The sequence below is a fragment of the Budorcas taxicolor genome, chromosome 10 (genome assembly GCF_023091745.1).
Source record: "Budorcas taxicolor isolate Tak-1 chromosome 10, Takin1.1, whole genome shotgun sequence".
Classification (NCBI taxonomy): Eukaryota; Metazoa; Chordata; class Mammalia; order Artiodactyla; family Bovidae; genus Budorcas; species Budorcas taxicolor.
Window position 1 is genome coordinate 53,266,598 of NC_068919.1, and position 18,790 is coordinate 53,285,387.

The window sequence follows — 18,790 nt, forward strand, 5'->3', positions numbered from 1 at the left end:
TTTAGCTCTGTAATGGAAAGATTGCAACTAACTGATTTGATTTAGAGGATTTTTTTTTTAAGGGTATTTAATGTGTGGAAACCTGTGTAAGGGCTTTCTGAAGGAGGTATTAACAAGGAAGTATTAGTATTAGCAGGAAGTCAGAATCTAATTTTTCTTCAGTATTTACCCATGAAGCACTTTACTGAAATCTTCTGGTTCATGTTGCCAGCATGATGAAATGTGAAAAAAGAATTGGATTAGGAGTCAGAATGTTTAATGATGTTGACAGTAATTCAATTTATGAATCTGTTGTTTCCAATTTTATGTTATAAATAATAGCCATTGCCACATTTCATGGCATATTCATGAAAATCAGATCTGATATAAAAATCATATTACTTGTGTCAGTGATCTACCAATGCAAAGTATTATTGGCTTTCATAAGTAACATTTACGTAAAGCATGTTATACATTTGAAATGTGATAACTTAATGTGATACACACTTTTGGCTGGGAAGTTTGATGGAAAAAAGTCAAAAGAGATCTTCATTTTTTGGTAGTGCTTTTTGCCTTTTACTAGGTTGAAGGAAACCTGGCCCCTTTCCTGACTGTGACTTTGCACTCTGCCGCATTAAAGGTCCTGAAATTGCAGTGTGCTTTTATGGTTAGACCTTTAATTTTGGTTTTGAATTATTTTAATTGCGCATCTAAAGTATAAGGAAGATCATCAGTATGACTTAACATTAGGAAGTGAATGCCGTTTTTAATGTTCTAAAACGGTACTGTAAGTTGATTTCATGAGTAGTAAGCCTACATTGAATGTCAAATCCCAGGTCCTCCCAGAGATGCATGACGTGTGTATGCATTTATCTCTGAGGGAGAGGAATAGTTTAGAGCTTGGACACCTCCTTCTGGGGATGCCAACCCTGTCTGAGATTAACATCAAGTTTGGTTGACATACAGAGCATTCAAGTAAACAAGTCTTTTAGAAACTTATAAATTAATTCTGAAGACTTTATGAGAACAAATATAAGTGAAAGTAACAGTGGGGTATACTTAATTGTCTATTATGTACTTTAAAAAAGTGGGAAACAATAAAAATATATAAAATCTCTTTGGGGACTTCTCTGGTAGCCCAGTGGTTAAGACTTGTACTTCCAGTGAATGGGGCATGGGTTCCAGCCCTGGTCGGGAACTAAGATCCCACTTGCTGCTAGCATGGCCAAAAAAAATAATCCCTTTGTTTCCCATCTTTCTGGCTTTTTTTTCCCAACAGAAAAGTAGAAGAGAGTTGTAAAAAAAATTGTGACAAATTATCTTTTTGTGGAAAGTATGTTAAAAAATAATAGATACATGATTAATACATACATTTTAACAAGTAAAAACTTTTTTTTTAATTGAGAGTAGAAGAAAACATCAAGCTATATAGTTTCACTTATTTATCTCTGAAAAGGGAAAAGGAGCCACCAGGGACTGAACAGTGTTCAAGTGAGGACAGTATGGAGCTAGTCAAGCTTTTAGATTTACTCTTGGCTCTTTTAGCCTTTTCCAAAGTTAAGATGTAACAATTCTGGAAAGTTAGGATTCTTCTCAGAGTTGGAAAAACCTGGTGGAAAGGATATTTCCATATTAACAAGTATCGTAATTTCCTTCCAGCATTTTGAAATCATGTTGTTTACTACTTTATTTCAAACTTTTTGTCAAAGGTGTAGCTTCTTTTAGGTGGAGGCAAAACGGGATACTTCTGTCTTCAAATATGGCAGTAGTTGCTTCTGTTTGCCCATTTGAAGGATATTACATCATAAAAGGAAACTTGTGAAGAAATTGTATATTGACTCACTTCTTGCAGAATTTGTTTTGTAAATCAAAAAGTTAACCTACTCTATTATAACAGTATTGCTGCCTCTTTCTGGGGTGGATAAAGTGAAATTATTAATACTATTCCTATTGGAGACTTATCTCCAGATACCTGTTTTTAGCAACAGATTTCAGTGTTTAAATGAAATTCACTCCATTAAAACTAGGAAAGCTTGTTTGCTATGGAGTGGTTATCTTTGAATCCACTTAAAAGATGAATGTAAACAAGAGGAAGGACAGCAATTGGACCCACATCTTGAGCCCATAGTTTCTACACTGTGGACTCTTGAAAGCCCTGGGTTATGTTCTTTTTTCTCTAATATTAGTTTTCCACAATAAACTTCTGATACCTCAGATATAAGTATTTTAATATGATTCCCTTAAGTTCTTTAACTTGTCCTGAAAAGACTGGTCCTCCAGAAGATGATTAGATTTTGTTTCAGTTAATCATTTACTTAATATTGAGCTGATTTTTTTCATTTTAAAAAATGTTCCTTTTCCTGCTGGTTATGAAGGAAATAAATAGCTTATTGAAATTTAGCAGACATATTGCATGTAATTTTTTTTTTAGATTTGAAATATACTGTTTAGAATTTTAACTCATTTAATGCATATAAATTAGTATCAGTAGGGTTTATTTTTCTTTAACATAGTAACCTGTTTAATCTTTGTTCATCATTTAGGTGTTAAAGTAATTTTGCTTCTCTGTATCTTTGCTAGTAATGTTGACCATTTTTCCTTATAAGCTATTTTAATGTCTTCTATAAATTGCTTACTCTTGTTCCTTGTTGAATTTTCTATTCAGTTTTAAACCTTTTTTCTTACTGACTTATTAGTGTATTTTAAATGTTTTAAAAACTCTGTTATATATATGTTACAAATATGCTTAGTATTTCATTCTTACTTATATGACTTTTAGCAAATAAGTTTATGATTTTTGTACAATGGAAAACTTCTATATGGTTTCTAGGTTTTGTGTAAAGCCTAGAAAAAGATTATCTTTACTCTAAGATTTTAAAACTTTTCGGTTTTGAGTCTTTTTTTTTTTCTTGTGTTTTTATCTTATTTGTTTAAATCTCTGGGCTGTATTTTTGCCAGGCGGTCTTAAGGTTTTATGAAGCTTTACATTAATAATGCTGATCTTGCACACAGCAAACTGGAGAAATGACATCAATCTGAAAGCTTTTTGCAACATCACATTTATGAAGTCTAATTGAGATTATGTTTTCTGAGTGATGCAATTTGGCAAAAAAAATCCCACACTACTGCCTGATTTACCCCCCTTTGGGAGTCAGGAGAGAGAGAACAGTGAAATTTAATTTCTTTTTGAATTCAGAGGTATTTTGTGTGACAATGGCTCTTATCTCTTGTGTCTCTTTCATCCTCTGCTGCTGCTGCTAAGTCGCTTCAGTTGTGTCCGACTCTGTGCGACCCCACAGACTGCAGCCCTCTAGGCTCCTCTGTCCCTGGGATTCTCCAGGCAAGAACACTGGAGTGGGTGGACATTTCCTTCTCCAGTGCATGAAAGTGAAAAGGGAAAGTGAAGTCGCTCAGTCGTGCCCGACTCTTAGTGACCCCACAGACTGCATCCTACCAGGCTCCTCCGTCCATGGGATTTTCCAGGCAAGAGTACTGGAGTGGGGTGCCATTGCCTTCTCCGCTTTCATCCTTTACCTTTCACAAAAACCGTAGAAAGCTTTTGTGCTGTTGTGAGCATCCAAAATGGCAGCCAGTACTTGAGTTCCATATGCAGGATTGCCTGTTGGATCTTTTTTCTCTTGCTGCTGTTTGGAAGCAACTTTAGTTTGGCCTGTACATGGTGAAAATATGCTGCAGGATTTATCTGCTATAACAGTTAAAATGCTATAAAAAAACTCAGTCTATTTCAAATAGAGAGTTTACTTGACCATTCTAGCCAGTAAGCTTTGGAATCAGCTTTGCTAGGGTGTTCCTTTTTTTCCCCCACAGCACAAAGGCCAGGCACTCCTAGGTTAGGCTTATTTATTGTCGGAGTTTGGGGGCTGAAATAAGGTTGACATTGTAGGTGGAAAAAAATATAAACTTCACTTTCACTTAAGATGAGACTATTTGGAAAAAAAGAAGCAACAGAGTGAAAGGTTCTCTCCCCTTTCCAATGAACAGAATTGAAGACTCCTTAATTCCCCAAAGAGATACAGTTCTTACCATTTACCTCCAGAGGTATTTGCCACAATACTTTTTAAAATGTGAATTTGTGCCAAATTACCATAAAGCATAGTGACAGTAACAGTTTTAGATGCTTTCTTAGACTGAAAATCTTGGGAATTTTTAAGCTTTTCTGTTTCAACCCCTTCATTGTGGTGCTCAGTGATTTTAGTGGCCTTACCACACTTTCGAAAATAGGAATAAAAAAGTTCATAATTGTGCTACATTTAACAGAGGCAAGCTTAAGGGTGGAGCTGGACTTGAAATTAGACCTGTAGTTACATTCCTATTTCTGATCCTTTAATTCCTGATCTGAGTAAACATGCTTGTATGTCCTTTTCTGTAGATAAAATAGAGTATTAAGTGATTAAAGATGAGAGATTATTATGTTTGTATTGTATGACTTCTGACTAATAGCAGTTAAAATTTTTGAGCTATTATGAAGATATTAAAAATAAAATTAGAACTTCTTGTCAGAGCTTTGAACTTAATACTAATTAGTAAAGTAACTCATGGATAAAAGTAATTGACGCTGACATTAGGCAAGTTACGCTCAGAAGTATAGAAGTTACGCTAATAAATAAACGCTGTACATTCAGGGAAAGGAGAGATTAGTGTGTCAGAAACACGAAGGAAAACTTCATGGAGGGGAGGACTAAGCCTTAAAGATAGAAGAAAGAAAGAAGGAAGGCATTCAGGAAGTATGACTTGAGTAGGTGGAGACATGGAGGATTGCTACAGTTCCTCCTCTGCTTGTAGCAAGTAGATGACTTTGATCAGATGAGATAGTTCTGGAGGAGAGAGCTCATCACCTGCAGTAATGGCTAGAGCCAGATAATGGAACATTTGGATGTCACCCTAAGGAGTTTGACTTTATAGTACAGAAGTCTTATTCTCAAGGTCATGGAGAGAGTTTCTGCAAGGGAAGTTAAAAAAAAAAAAAATCTTAGCACTTGGTATAAGTATTATATGTAACCTGCAGTCAATTTCATCATTGCCTATATTTAAGTGTTTTAGGGTGGTTGTGTGTGTTTAGGGAAGGACCAAGGAAACAGTTGAAAAATGGCACTGTAGAAAGTGATGAGAGTACCATAGTCATTTAAACAGCATTGTTTTGGTGCTGGAATATAGATCATTAGAACAGACCTGTAACTGATTCATAAATGTATGGGACTGCATGTGACAAAGAATGGCTTTTTAAATCATAGAATTATGGACTATTTATAGTTGAGATTATTTCTAAACTCACACTAAAAGGGAAAAAATCCAAATTCATAGTTTAAATAACTAAATGTAGAAGCTAAAATCTGATAAAATATTAGAAAATACAGGAGAATAATTTACAATTTTGTGAGTGAGACTTTCTAAAGCAAGGTGTAAAATATGAAATATAAAAGGTTATAAACAAAGACCCTATTCTCCATCCTCAACATTTTACTACCTAAAATTTAAAAACATATATGTGATGGAAGCTATTATTTATTTGTTTTTGGCTGTGCCGGGTCTTGGTTTTTGCATGGACTTTGTCTAGTTGCTGCAAGCAGGGCCTACACTGGAGTTGGGGTGTGTGGGCTTCTCATTGTAGTGGCTTCTCTTGTTGCTGAGCGTGGGCTCTCGGGGTCGTGGGCTTCAGTAGTTGTGGCTCCCAGGCTCTAGAGGCAGTGGTGCATGGGCTGAGTTGCTCCTCGGCATGTGGGATCTTCGTGAACCAGGGATCAAATCTGTGTCCTCTGCATTAGCAGGCAGATTCTTTACCACTGTGCCACCAAGGAAGCCCTGAAGACACTTTTTTAAATTGAAGCATTCTAAGAAAAAAAGTTAGTAGCAAATGAACTCATTAAGGATCCAGTTTTATTTTTTTGCTCATGACATGATCAGAAGTTAAAGATGGTTGTTACCTTTTGGTGAGGTTGTGGAGAAATAGGTGCTTTTGTATGTTGGTGAAAGGCCTTCTCTAACAACCTTATTCAAAGTTATGATCCCTCCCTACCCCCTACTCTGCATTGTTTCCCCCCATTTACTTTATTTTTCCCCACAGTACTTTCCACCAGCTGACTTACTGTATCTTATCTTGTTTATTTCTGTATCTTGTTTACTTCTGTAGGGTTGTTATTGGACAAAAAGGATGTTTAAATGGTTTTTATTAGTTGGGATCTTGGGTCCTCTTTCCTTTATCCAACAAGGTCTGGTTTTCATATCCTTTTGGGGAGGTGAAAGTTCCAGAACCTTTGAAAAGCAGGATAGAAATAGGTTCCTGAAAGCTGTCTAGATTAACTGTCTCATCTTTGATCACATTTACAGTGCAGCAGCACTTTTGGGACCTTTGCTTACAGCCCATTGGTTGGCTTACATTGGAATTGTAGACGTGTGGGGAGAATAATGCCCCCATTCTTCTCCATAGTATATAATTCTAGAAGATACAGTAATGGAAATGGTACCTTTTTCATAGTAAAATGTAGCTACTCGGGAGTGATGAGGGGCACCATCATATCAGGTAATATTCGCTCCAGTTGTACTTTATTAGGTGAAATTAATATTGTTGCTGTTATTAGTTTTGACAGCTGCCACCTCAAGTTGTTTTAAAATTATGTCTTTAGTCTGTATCTCTCCTCTGGATTCAGTCCCCAGCGGCCTACTTGATGTTTCAACTTGGATGTGATAATAGTTGTCTCAAATTTAGGATGTTCCCCAAAATTCACCAAGTTTTATTTCATCACTTGCTGCTTTTTCCTGTCTCAATGGCCATTTTGTTCTCGTATTTACTTAGGACAGGAGTCATCCTCATACCTTATATTCAGTACATCAGGAAGCCCAGTTAGCTAATCCTTCAAAATACATGGATAATTTGTCCGCTTCTCACTGTCTTTGCTACCAGTCTGGTCCAAACCAGCATCATCTCACCTGGATTACTGTTGTTGCTTTGCAGATGGTCTTCCTGCTCTGCCTTTTCTCCCTCTCAGTTCTGTCCTCATAGGGCAGCCAGGGTGATCTTCCTATTCCTTTCCTCAAAATTCTTCTGTGACTTTTAATTTCACTCAGGTTAAAGTGAACAGTCTTAGGATTTCTAAGGTCATGCATCGTTCATCTCCCACTCCTTATCTCTCGGTCCTCATCTCTTCCCACTTTCCTGCTTGGCCACTCCTCTCGAATCACACAGGCCTCCTTGCTGTTTCTCAGAGATATGGGCTTGGTTCCAACCTTGTACCTTCTGTTAATTTTGTCTGAAACACTCTTCTTGCAGTTAACTGCACAGCGATTCACTAACTCATTGAAATCTTTGGGCAAATATATCTTCTCAAGGAAGCTTTCCCTGATTATCCTTTCTGAAATTAAGCATCTCCAGCCGAGCATTTCTGTTTTCTTTTCCCATGCTTTCTCTGTAGTAGGAGATACACCATCAAACACACTGCATATCCTATCAGTTTATGTTGTTTATTGGATGACTCCAGTGTGAAAGATGAAATGCATAGGAAAATTGAGATGAGTTTAATTCGGACTATTGCAGTAGGGAGAAAGTTCATTAATGAGGAGTATCTCATAAAACCAAGGAATTTTATGGAGGCAAGTGAAATAAGGGGCTCAGGATGAATGGAAGTCTAACCTGGGGTTTTTTGAGGGCAGGTTGGTCCTTTGCAAGTTAGCTGTTTGTCAGAACACAAAACAGGATGGGAACATTTCTCAACCTTCCTTGCTTTCCTGGAACACAAGGCTCAGATAAAGTTTTACTGATAGAATTTAAGCTCTAAGAAGGCAAGACTCTTATTTGCTTTATACATTGATATATATTCAGTATCTTGCATGTGTTAAGAACTGAATAAATATTGAATGAGCAGATGGATAAAGGAATGAATTTAAAATGGTACCAACTACAGGCCCATCTGCTGGAGAGTGTGATTATACTAGTGTAATATAATCCTTCTACTTTAAGAAGCTTCATAAAGGAGATGTGAGAATTTGTGTAATAAATGTACATCCTAATATGACTAGTATGTGCTGTATTCTATATTGAAACCACATATTTGTAATGCTTAGTGTCAAATTCTCTTCCATAGAGTTCTACAAATCTTTCATGCTGTGAAGAAAATTTCTTATGAAGTGAAAGTCACTTTCAGTAATTTGTTCTAGAGGCTCTTATTATAAAGGAGTTTGGAGACTTTTGTCTTGAAGGCAGTGGAGACCAATTTTAACTGATTGACTGATTAAGTGATCAGATTTATGTTGTAGGATAAACATAGTAGAGGCAGCCTTGGGAAGGAGTAACCAAAGAGGAATTTGAAACTGTAAGCAGAGATCTGTTAGAGAATTGTCACTGTAATTGAAGTGAGAAATGATGAAGTTGGATTAGGAAGTGCATAAGGATTTAGACTTGGGTCAAGGCAAAGTTTTAGTTGTTTCATATGTCCTGTGCTTAGAAGCTCAGTTGTGTCTGACTCTTTGCGACCCCGTGGACTGTAGCCCGCCAGGCTCCTCTGTCCATGGGGATTCTCCAGGCAAGAATACTGGAGTAGGTTGCCATGCCCTCTTTCAGGGGATCTTCCCGACCCAGGACTCAAGCTCAGGTCTCCCTCACTGCAGGTGGCTTCTTTGCTGTCTGAACCACCCAGAAAGCCCATTTCAAGTGTAGTTATCCTTAAATCTAGGATTTTTGACCTGATGTTTGGTGGGTTTTGCTTATAATATTATTTTTGGTTAATGCTGTTTTCTGAGATAGAAACAGGAAGAGCAGCAGGAAGATGATCTTAGTCTTGCAGATGCTGAGAAACCTACAAGTAATCATCCAAAAAGCACTGGGAAAATCTGTAGCTGGAGACTGGGATAAGAACCTACCCTGAGGAATAAAAGGAAGCCTGAGTCTGGAACTTCCCTGGTGGCTCAGACAGTAAAAGCATCTGCCTACAATGCGGGAGACCCAGGTTTGACGGAGGAGCCTGGTAGGCTACAGTCCATGGGGTTGCAAAAAGTCGGACACGACTGAGCGACTTCACTTTCACTTGAGTCTGGAAAAGGGCTTCAAGTTTATCATCTTCATAAAGTATACCCTTAGGTTTATAACTTTAAGTTATTATTAGTAAGCCCCTTGAAGTGGAACAGGGGATGGGGTCAGGAAATGGTTCACAAAGTGATGCCTTAGCTGAGATAGAAGAGTGGGCACTGGAGTTTAGGTGGAAGTTAGGGGGTGAGGAACTGAGATCAGAATATGCAGAGTGCCTGAGTTAAGAGAAAGCTAAGTTTTATAGGTTACTTGAAAAAGTTAAGGGAAAAAAGAAGGAATGAAGAGGGGATGAGGTGCTAGAGACAAAACACTCGATGTTTAAGGCCTGTGAGCATTATCTTTAAGACTATGAAAATCTTAACATTTTTAAGGAATGACAAAATACCGTCTTAAGCAGATAACTCTGTAGTGACGAGGTTCAAATGCAATGGCAGTGTGTGCAAAAAGATGCACAACTTGAGAGTTGCAAGTTAAGTTTTACTTGGGACAAAACGAGGACTGCAAACTGAGAGACAGCACCTCAGATAGCTTTGAGAGACTGCTCCAAAGAGGTAGTCGGGGAAGGTTGATATGTAAGATTTTGGTGAAGGGGAGTTCAGTGCAATCGAGCCCTTACTTTACTATTTAAAGACCTATTCCACCAGATTCCCTGGAGCACGGAGTGCCTCACTCCATCCTGAATGGCCTCGGGGTGTTTAATCTTAACAGCTAGACAGCACAGGGTTCAGTCTCCACAAAGGCAGATGGCAAACTGCGTTGTTCAGTCGCTGGCGGGCGCTCTTGGCAAGTGCCAGTTTGTAGTTGATAGAGGCTTTAAGAGTCAGTGTGTCTAGAATGGGGCTTAGACATTTACTTTCTAAAATTTTACTTTTAGTGCATGCAAATTTTTGAAAACATCTGAATTAAGAGGGTTCTTTAATAGGGCTGTGATTTTTGCTTCTCCAGACTCTTGGAGTTATGGCCAGTAGGGAATCTTTTTTTCCTCATTTGGGCTAGATGTCAAGCTTGTTCTTTCTCCAGGGCAAGTAAACAGAATTAAACAGGGATCTAATTAAAGTGGGCTCCTAGATTTGAGAAATTTAAATATGATAAAAAGTGTCAGGTTAGCAATGTATGTAACTTTCTTTTGAAATCTTGTCTTTATCTCCAGAGCAATTAGAATTATTGACTGGTAAACTAACTCTCTGGGGACTATCTGTTTAAATGAACTGTTTAAATGGAAATTACCTAGATAAGGGTAAGAGTGACATACACATTAAATATCCCTGACAGGAAAGCCTGGTGTGCTGCAGTCTGTTGGGCTGCAGAGTCCAACACGACTGAGTGACAGAACTAACTGACTGATAAGGTCTGGTGTTCCTGAAGTTTTAGAAGGTTGCCTGTGTGCAAGTCAAGACACGCACTGGGAAATGTTGGGGGGTGAGATGGAACAGCAGTAAGAATATGGGCTACGGTGCTGTGCTTAGTTGTTCAGTCGTCTCCAACTCTTTGCAAGTCCATGGACTGTAGCCTGCCAGTCACCTCTGTCCATGAGGATTCTCCAGGCGAGGATATTGGAGTGGATTGCCATGCCCTCCTCCAGGGCATCTTCCCAACCCAGGGATCGAACCCAGGTCTCCCATGTTAATAGGCAGATTCTTTACTGTTTGAGCCACCAGGGAAGCCCAAGAATACTGGAGTGGGTAGCCTATCCCTTCTCCAGGGCATCTTCCCGACCCAGGAATCCAACTGGGGTCTCTTGCATTGCAGGCAGATTCTTTACCAGCTGAGCTTCCAGGGAAGCCCATGGGCTACTCAGTTCAGTTCCGTTGCTTAGTCGTGTCTGACTCTTTGCAACTGCATGAACTGCACCATGCCAGTCTTCCCTGTCCAGTAGCAACTTCCGGAGCCTACTCAAACTCATGTCCATCACGTCAGTGATGACATCCAACCATCTCATCCTCTGTCGTCCCCTTCTCCTCCTACCTTCAATCTTTCCCAGCATCAGGGTCTTTTCCAATGAGTTGGTTCTTCGCATCAGGTGGCCAAAGTATTGGAGTTTCAGCTTCAGCATCAGTCCTTCCAGTGAATGTTCAGGACTGATTTCCTTTAGGATGGACTGGTTGGATCTCCTTGCAGTCCAAGGGACTCTCAAGAGTCTTCTCCAACACCACAGTTCAGAAGCACTCAGCTTTCTTTATAGTCCAGCTCTCACATCCATACAGGACTACTGGAAAAACCATAGCTACTAGAGGAGGTTCAGAAGTGGGGATTTGCAGAGGGAAGAGGGGCTTTCACATGGTGAAGAATGAATGCCTTTTTAGGCTTCAGCCAATTTTCTTAATCTCAAAGCCCTACCTACTTGTTCTGTGTAGAATGGTTTTTCCAAATACTCAGTCAGTTAAACTAAAATATCCTATGTGTTCTCCCTTCTGTATTTGGTTATTCACTTCTTTAAAAATCTTTCAACTTTGTCTTCTCAAATCTCTAACTCCTCCTCATCTTCTTTACCCTTTCCCCCTTTGTGAATACTGGTTAAATTTAGGTGCTCATCTTTTTGATGGAATATTGCATTGGTTCTTTGTATCCCACAGGTCATTTTTTTTCTGCCTTTGTTTCCGTAGTACTTTCCTCATTATCTCTTCGGAAATTTTTCTGTGTCATTTTGTTGTTGTTGTTAATGAGGAACTAGACCTTAATTTTTTTGTGATATCTCTCAATTAAAAAATTTTTCCTATTCAGTTGAAAAACATGCCGTCTAGCATGACTGAAGCGACTTAGCAGCAGCAGCAGCATGTCTGAAAACCTTCCAACCTCATTTATAAAGCCTGCTTTGACCATTCTTTCTTCCTGAGAAGTTAACTACTCAGTCTTCGTGCAGTCTCATATGTTAACCTGTAACTTTTAAGCTGTTATAAAACAATTCACATGCAAATAATAACATCATAAAGTTGGTTTTAAACTTGTGAAAACTGGTTCAGTGAGAAATTGGGCTTTATGTAGTCAATCTAATAAGAAATGCTGAAATAAAATTATTAAAATACAAAATTGGTTAATAGCCTATAGGGATTTAGACTGAGCCTTTGGGGGACAGTGTTTTCTACTAGACAGAAAACATGTATTTCACTGTAATAGTTTTTTTGTTTGTTTATTTTACAGTGTTACCTTTAAATTTAGAAACTGCCTAGGCCCTAATTAGTTGTAAATCAAACAATCAGTTTACTTCAGGTAAACTTACTGTAAAACATTCTGTCTAGTGTGATATTAAAAGTCACACAATTATCTTTATGTTTTACTCTAGATTCTGAATAATTTGTCTGCAAACATACTTATTTTGTAGTATTAGTGACCAGCCACCTCTCCGTATCTTCTATTTTTAAAATATTAATTTATAAGAGTTTTCAGAATCACTGATGAATGGTTCAGGTCTATATTTTTTGCCCTGTTCGCATTTGTGCCTTAGTTTTATGTTATCTACAGTAGAGTTCCGTTGAAACACTAACCATCAACTTGGATATAATGGATTCCCGGGATATGTGCAATAACAGAAACATTTATCAGATATGTGTAGAAATAGCACTTTAATGAGCTTAGTTTTGAAATTTAAGTAGGAGTTTAGATAGCAAGGGAAGAATAAACCAGGTAAAGTGACCAGTAGGTTCTGATTTAGGACTTGAGTCTGTCTAGTCCTGGCAAGACAAGGAAATCCTCCTGAGCGAAAATAGTTAGATGGTCATATTGTGGAATGAAGGGGCAAGCTGGATCTGAAAGAAAATGCAGATTCTGTCAGGCAGAGAAACAAAGGTGAGGAAGAACAATCTGAGTGTGAGGAAGTCAACTGTTGAGAGAATGATGAATGGGGAACAGTCAGCTGGAGTAAAAGCCTATGTTATTGCCAATTTCCACAACTCGGATCCATTTCTGGTCTTTTTCTTCTCGTGTTTTAATCTAACTGAAGCATTACCAACATGGTTATTTTCTTAAAAACCATTTGATCATCTTCCTTCCCTGCTTGAGAATATGAACTGCTTCATGATTGATGAACACAGTAGACTTCATTTTGCTTGGCCTTTTAACTCTTGCAGTTTCCCTATGTGGTTTCCTCAGCCATGATTTTCACAGTGTACAGTTCATTGAAAACATAGACTTTCACTCTAGCTGACTGTCCCCTAGAATGATGAATTCATCATTCTCTCAACAGTTGACTTCCTCACAGTCCGATTTTTCTTCCTCAAGTTTGTTTCTCTGCCTGACCGAATCCTACATTTTCTTTCAGACCCAGCTTGCCTCGTCATTCCACAGTACGACCATCTGACTGTTTTGGCTCAGGGGGATCTAAGTTTGGTTGATTTGTTCATATTGATATGCACACTTGTCCTGTCTGGTTAATCTGCGGGTGGGTTGTCTCAGTTTCACCTAGGAGGTAGTAAACCAGTCACATACTGTGTTGCCTACAGAATTTTTTAGATTGTTTTCCACATATCAATATGTTTTTGTATTTGTAGACCCGAAAAATGTCTGAGAACTCCAGTGACAGTGATTCATCTTGTGGTTGGACTGTCATCAATCATGAGGTTTGTATTTAATATTTTTTATACGGCAGCTTGTAGTATTATAGTGTTAATAATGATATAAACTGGGTTCTTTGAGGGCCATTAGTTTTTTACATTTAAGCATAAGATTCCACTGATCTGTAGCTTGGACATTTTCCCTCCTACATTATACTCACTGCTGAAAACCCTTCATGAGGCAGCATCTTAATGTACATTGGTTTTCTCAACTTAGAAACAGTAGGCAGATACTTATTGAGGGCCTACTGGTCAGGCCTTGTGCTTTACTTAACGTTCTCATATAATTTTAAGCAACCCTCTGTGGCATAGATTTTCATTCTCATTTCATAGTTGAGAAAACCAAAGCTTAGAGAGATTTAGTAATTTGGCCAAGATTATATAGCTAGAAAACATCAGAAAGTGCATTTAAACAGGCCAGAAAGGAGCATGAAGAACACGTGTTCCACCTGTGGTGTGTTATGTTACGTTATTATCATTGCAGAACTTCACAGGAAAAAAGACTATGACGAGAACTCTTGTCACAAAATGAATTTTATTGCAGAAGTATGACTGAAGCAACTTAGCAGCAGCAGCATGATGTTATATGACAGTATATAGTAAATATTAATTCTTTCACATTGGTAATATATGTTAATTACAGAAAAAAATCATAAAATAGTGATAAATAGAAGCAAAAGGATAAAAATTATCTATACCTATATAATGTGTTAATGGATTTATCTATAGTTTTCATGTTTTTTTCCAGCCTATTAGGCTTCACTTATTTTCCTGCATCAATAAAAATTTTAAATGGTATTTTTTTTACAGCTGCCCTGATAATTTAATGTTTAGACAATTGGTTAGTCATGTGTTTTAGGCAACAACATTAACCAGACTTTCTGCAAGAAAGCTTTAACATTCCTCAGTGGCAAACCCACTCCAGTACTCTCGCCTGGAAAATCCCATGGGCGGAGGGGCCTGGTAGGCTGCAGTCCATGGAGTCGCTAGGAGTCGGATACTACTGAGCGACTTCACTTTCACTTTTCACTTTCATACATTGGAGAGGGAAATGGCAACCCACTCCAGTGTTCTTGCCTGGAGAATCCCAGGGATGGAGGAGCCTGGTGGGCTGCCGTCTAAGGGGTCGCACAGAGTCGGACACGACTGAAGTGACTTAGCAGCAGCAGCAGCTGTACTAGTTAAAACTGAGCGGTTTCTTTTGTTTCTACTTCTTTTATTTTTTTAAATAAATGACTTTTCTATTTTTAATGTGTTTCTCCAAAGCTTAGATCAACTCTCATAGCAACAATTACTCCTTCAAGGATAATTAAGTGTAGGAGCAAGGCAGTTGTGGAAATCTTCAGTGTGACGTAAGAGAGCAAACCTCTCTGGCATGTAGCCAAGTGTGCCATTTGGGTGTTCTGTAGTAGAGACACCTTGTCACAGAGTTGATTATATTTGTACCTTTATCCCTCTTCCCTCCATATCTTGTTATCAGGTTCTGCTCTTTCTTGCTAATGTCTCTTACGTGTATTTCCCTTTTTTTTTTTTTTTTTTTACCATTGCTACCTTTCTGGCCGAGGCCAGGACTGGTCTCCCCAGTGACTGAGAATTCAACCCAAACCGTGTGTCTGTTACTACTGTTCTTCTGTCACTTCAGCAAGCCCAAAGTCTTACATTCAGAATACTCTTCAGGATTCAACTCAAACTCACTCCTTTAAAATGAAGTCTCTTAGTTATGTTGAGTTACATGTTTCAGGAGAACTCAGACCTTTTGATTTCATGAACAGTAAACTATAGGGTTGAGGGAGGGATCTGGAGAGAGACTGAGTCGTTTCTGGATAACTTATTTTGCTAATTAAGATGAGAAAAAAAATCTGTTAAGATCCACTTTTATTAAAGCAAAGACAGTCTGACATCAAAGTAAAAACCTTGGAAGAATAAAGAACAGTCTACTTATACAGAGAATGTTTACCCTATTAGTGTAATGGTGGTGGTGGTTTAGTCGCTAAGTCATGTCTTGCGACTGTATGGACTATAGCTATAACCATATTAATCTAATAGATTAATTTTAATGCTTGCCCTTAAAATTTTTTAGTCAGATGTTGTAGTAAGTAGTTATTAATATTTACTTGTGGCTGTTTCTCTGAATAGGGTTTAAATCTGAATTTTAAATTTCAGTTTTTTATACTCTGTGACACCTAGCAAAATGCTTTGGCTAGAGTAGTTCCATAAATGTTGAGTAGAAGCAAATTAATAGAAATAGCTAAATGTAGAAATCCTCTGGGATTCAGATTGACTCTTGGGCTTATAGTGCAGTTAGAGTGTTTGACTTCTGGACTGACTCCTTTCAGAGGCTAAACCTGTGGCTCCTTTCTGCTGTTTCCCTGCTGTAGGTTTTATGGACTAAATTGAACAAAAGCAATAGATACTGTTCCCTTTGGAGTATAGCAGCATCTGGGACTTTTAATAATGGAAGCATCTACAGGTATTCAAATCTAGCTTTGGGTAGCTGATAGACAATGCACTGATTACGACTTTTTCTCTAGGGGTCTGATATAGAGATGGTGAATTCTGAACATGGTGCAGCTAGTGACAGCTGTGAGCCCACTCCAGAATGTGCATCTTTATCACAGGAGAAGCTGCAAGAATTGCAGTTAGAGCAGGGAGGTAAGTTTAAAGAAGTCTGATTTTTTTGTTTTTCTGGATAGGATATGTGAACAACATGAACCTTGCCTTCTTTCTAGGTGGGCAGCCTTTCTGGCTGGTCTAAACCAGCAGATCACTGAAAGACTAGAATTTTAGTGTGCAGGCCTAAAGAACCCAGTAGCACCAACCTGCCCAGGGGCCTTATTTGTAGCTATAGTGGGCTTCTGTTTGAATGTTTGATACTGCTAGTGTAATCGGTAACTAAATATTATTAATCTGGATTAAGACTGTTGATGCACAGAATTATTTATTCATCAGAAGGGGTTTACTCAACTCTTCTATAGTTACCACACTTCAGAGTACCTTTGGTTATAGGTAGTGAATGATGTTTAACTACTGTATTGCATTGATGTTATTTATTCTTCTATGGGATTTGATGCCCACATTAATTATATAAAAAACCCAAATAATTAATGCATCTTCATATTTAAATTACTTCTTAAAGTTTTTTTTTTTAATTGCATTAAAATGTAAACAGGACATTTCTCCTTCAGGAGAATAAAGTGGATATGTTAAGGCCAGAAATATAAAAGATTTATGGCCTGTTAATCTTGTTTTCAGCCCATGTGTTGATTGCTGTTCTCATTTGAGCAGTGATTTTCATCTTTCATGGGTCAGATTTTGAGAATCTGAAAGCTACGCATGGTCTCTTCAAAGAAATGCATATCTTTAGATATGTGTTATAAATTTTTTTTTTCATACTTCCTCAGGGGTCCTTGGACCCAAGACCAACTTTGTTGAGGAGTCTTATCTCCAAATTAATATTCTGTTGGGGCTATATTGTATGCACAAACAGTGGTGTCTTTTTTTGTTGTTCTTTTGTTATTTTGGAGGAGTTAGATAATGAAAAATGCACATTTATGATAGAAAAGCAAAGGATGACCAAAAATTCAAAGCTGTCTATAATTCTTTTGATACTGGAGATAATGTTATACCAACAATGCATGTGCTTTGCTATGCATAAAACCTGGTGCTTAGTATGTACTGTTTTCATTTTTAGCTTGTATTAAAATTTTACAGCCTTTTTCGTAAAAAATATGACATTATAAACTAATTTTATATTTTTTTCTTATAAGTTTCTTATAAAATATATCTGTTATGATGACATTATTTGTTTTTCTGTATTTGAGTCATTGCTTTTCATAGTCCATTTTTTATTATAAAGAATTTGTAATTTGAAGCCATAGGTTTGATCCTTGTATTACCAGGCATTGATAGTCATTAGAATAGTGGTACATTTAGGAGCTTTGAATAAACTAAGAATTCAGGAAATGGGCTCTCACTGATCTGAGAATGAGTTTTCCGTATTAACAGGTTTTTATAAACACCTTGGCTTAAGTACTTTGGAATTGTAAAGTAGAGATTGTTTATTTAGAGTTTATAGTTTTTGTAAATTTTTAAATGAGTTCAGTTCACTAAAATTATCTCAACAATTTCTGGTAGTTATATTTGAAATGCAGAGATCTTTTTAACAACAATAGAGTGATTGTTATAATTGCACGTAGCTTTTCATTACATCCACTTAAAAAATGAGGAATAGATTTTATTTACCCATATTATATGCAGACTATAAAAAGTTGATGAAATATAATTAAATTGACCTTTGCTTTATGTCAGAGAGCAGCCAAAATGGCACAGTGTTACTGGGAGGAGCTACTTACCCTGCTTTGGAGGAAATGAAGTCAGCACTTGAGGTAACCTTGTGTTTTACTCTGGATATTTGATAAACAGTAATTCTTAGAGAATACTAATTAAAGCTACCATTTCTGTTTGTGCATTTTGTTCCTATAAATAGCTTTTGTTGAAAAATTTGGATTTGCAGGTTGGTCAGTTTTAAAGTTAAAGTTAGCTTCCATTTTAATGCCTAATTAAGTGAACTATCTTTTAATTTAGAAAAGTGATTTCTTGATAGTGTTAAAGATTTATTCTTTTAACATCTAACATTTTCTTTGGAAATATATTGCATTCTTGAATTATATTGAGAAATTAAGGGTTCATATGTAAAATAAAAGTTAATTTTCAAACTTGAGAACAAACTAAATCTTGTCCTTTGACATTTTACTTGACTTCCATGTACCTGTGGCTGATTCTTGTTGATGTTCGACAGGAAACCACAGAATCCTGTAAAGCAGTTATCCTTCAATTAAAAAAATAAAGGGGCAAAAATACCCATACTCTTAAGTGCAGTTGTGTATAAAATATAATACTGTATTGATCAAATATAATAAAGTAACAGTTATTGCTCAAAAAAACTAAATAGCTGGATGATCTTTACATGTTATAGCTGTTGAAGTTTATTAGAAAATTTAATCAATCTTTTATGGATTTCCTGACCATATCAATAAACCCATATTTATTTATTACAACCCAAATAAACCCATAGTACTAGTGAGAAATGAATCCTCTCCTTTTTGTGGACTTTGGGTTTGAAAGATGGATTTGTTTCTCAACTCCTGCAGGAATGAATGGTGGGTAAGCAGTTTGATTTAATTCTGAGAGAAAGTTGCTGTCAGGTTTGATGGTGTTTTCAGACTGA

At 37.3% G+C, this 18,790-nt stretch overlaps 1 protein-coding gene across 6 annotated transcripts in view; it reads left to right on the forward strand.

The window, feature by feature from the left end:
• Nucleotides 1-18,790, forward strand: part of CCPG1 (cell cycle progression 1) — a 40,413-nt gene that overhangs the window by 3,002 nt on the left and 18,621 nt on the right. For all 6 annotated transcript variants that reach the window (XM_052646254.1, XM_052646257.1, XM_052646255.1 and 3 more), the window contains exons 2-4: nt 13,501-13,569; nt 16,095-16,215; nt 17,872-17,948. In XM_052646254.1, coding sequence (XP_052502214.1) covers nt 13,510-13,569; nt 16,095-16,215; nt 17,872-17,948 — 258 coding nt within the window. In that variant the 5' untranslated portion in view covers nt 13,501-13,509. The remainder of the gene's footprint in view (nt 1-13,500; nt 13,570-16,094; nt 16,216-17,871; nt 17,949-18,790) is intronic.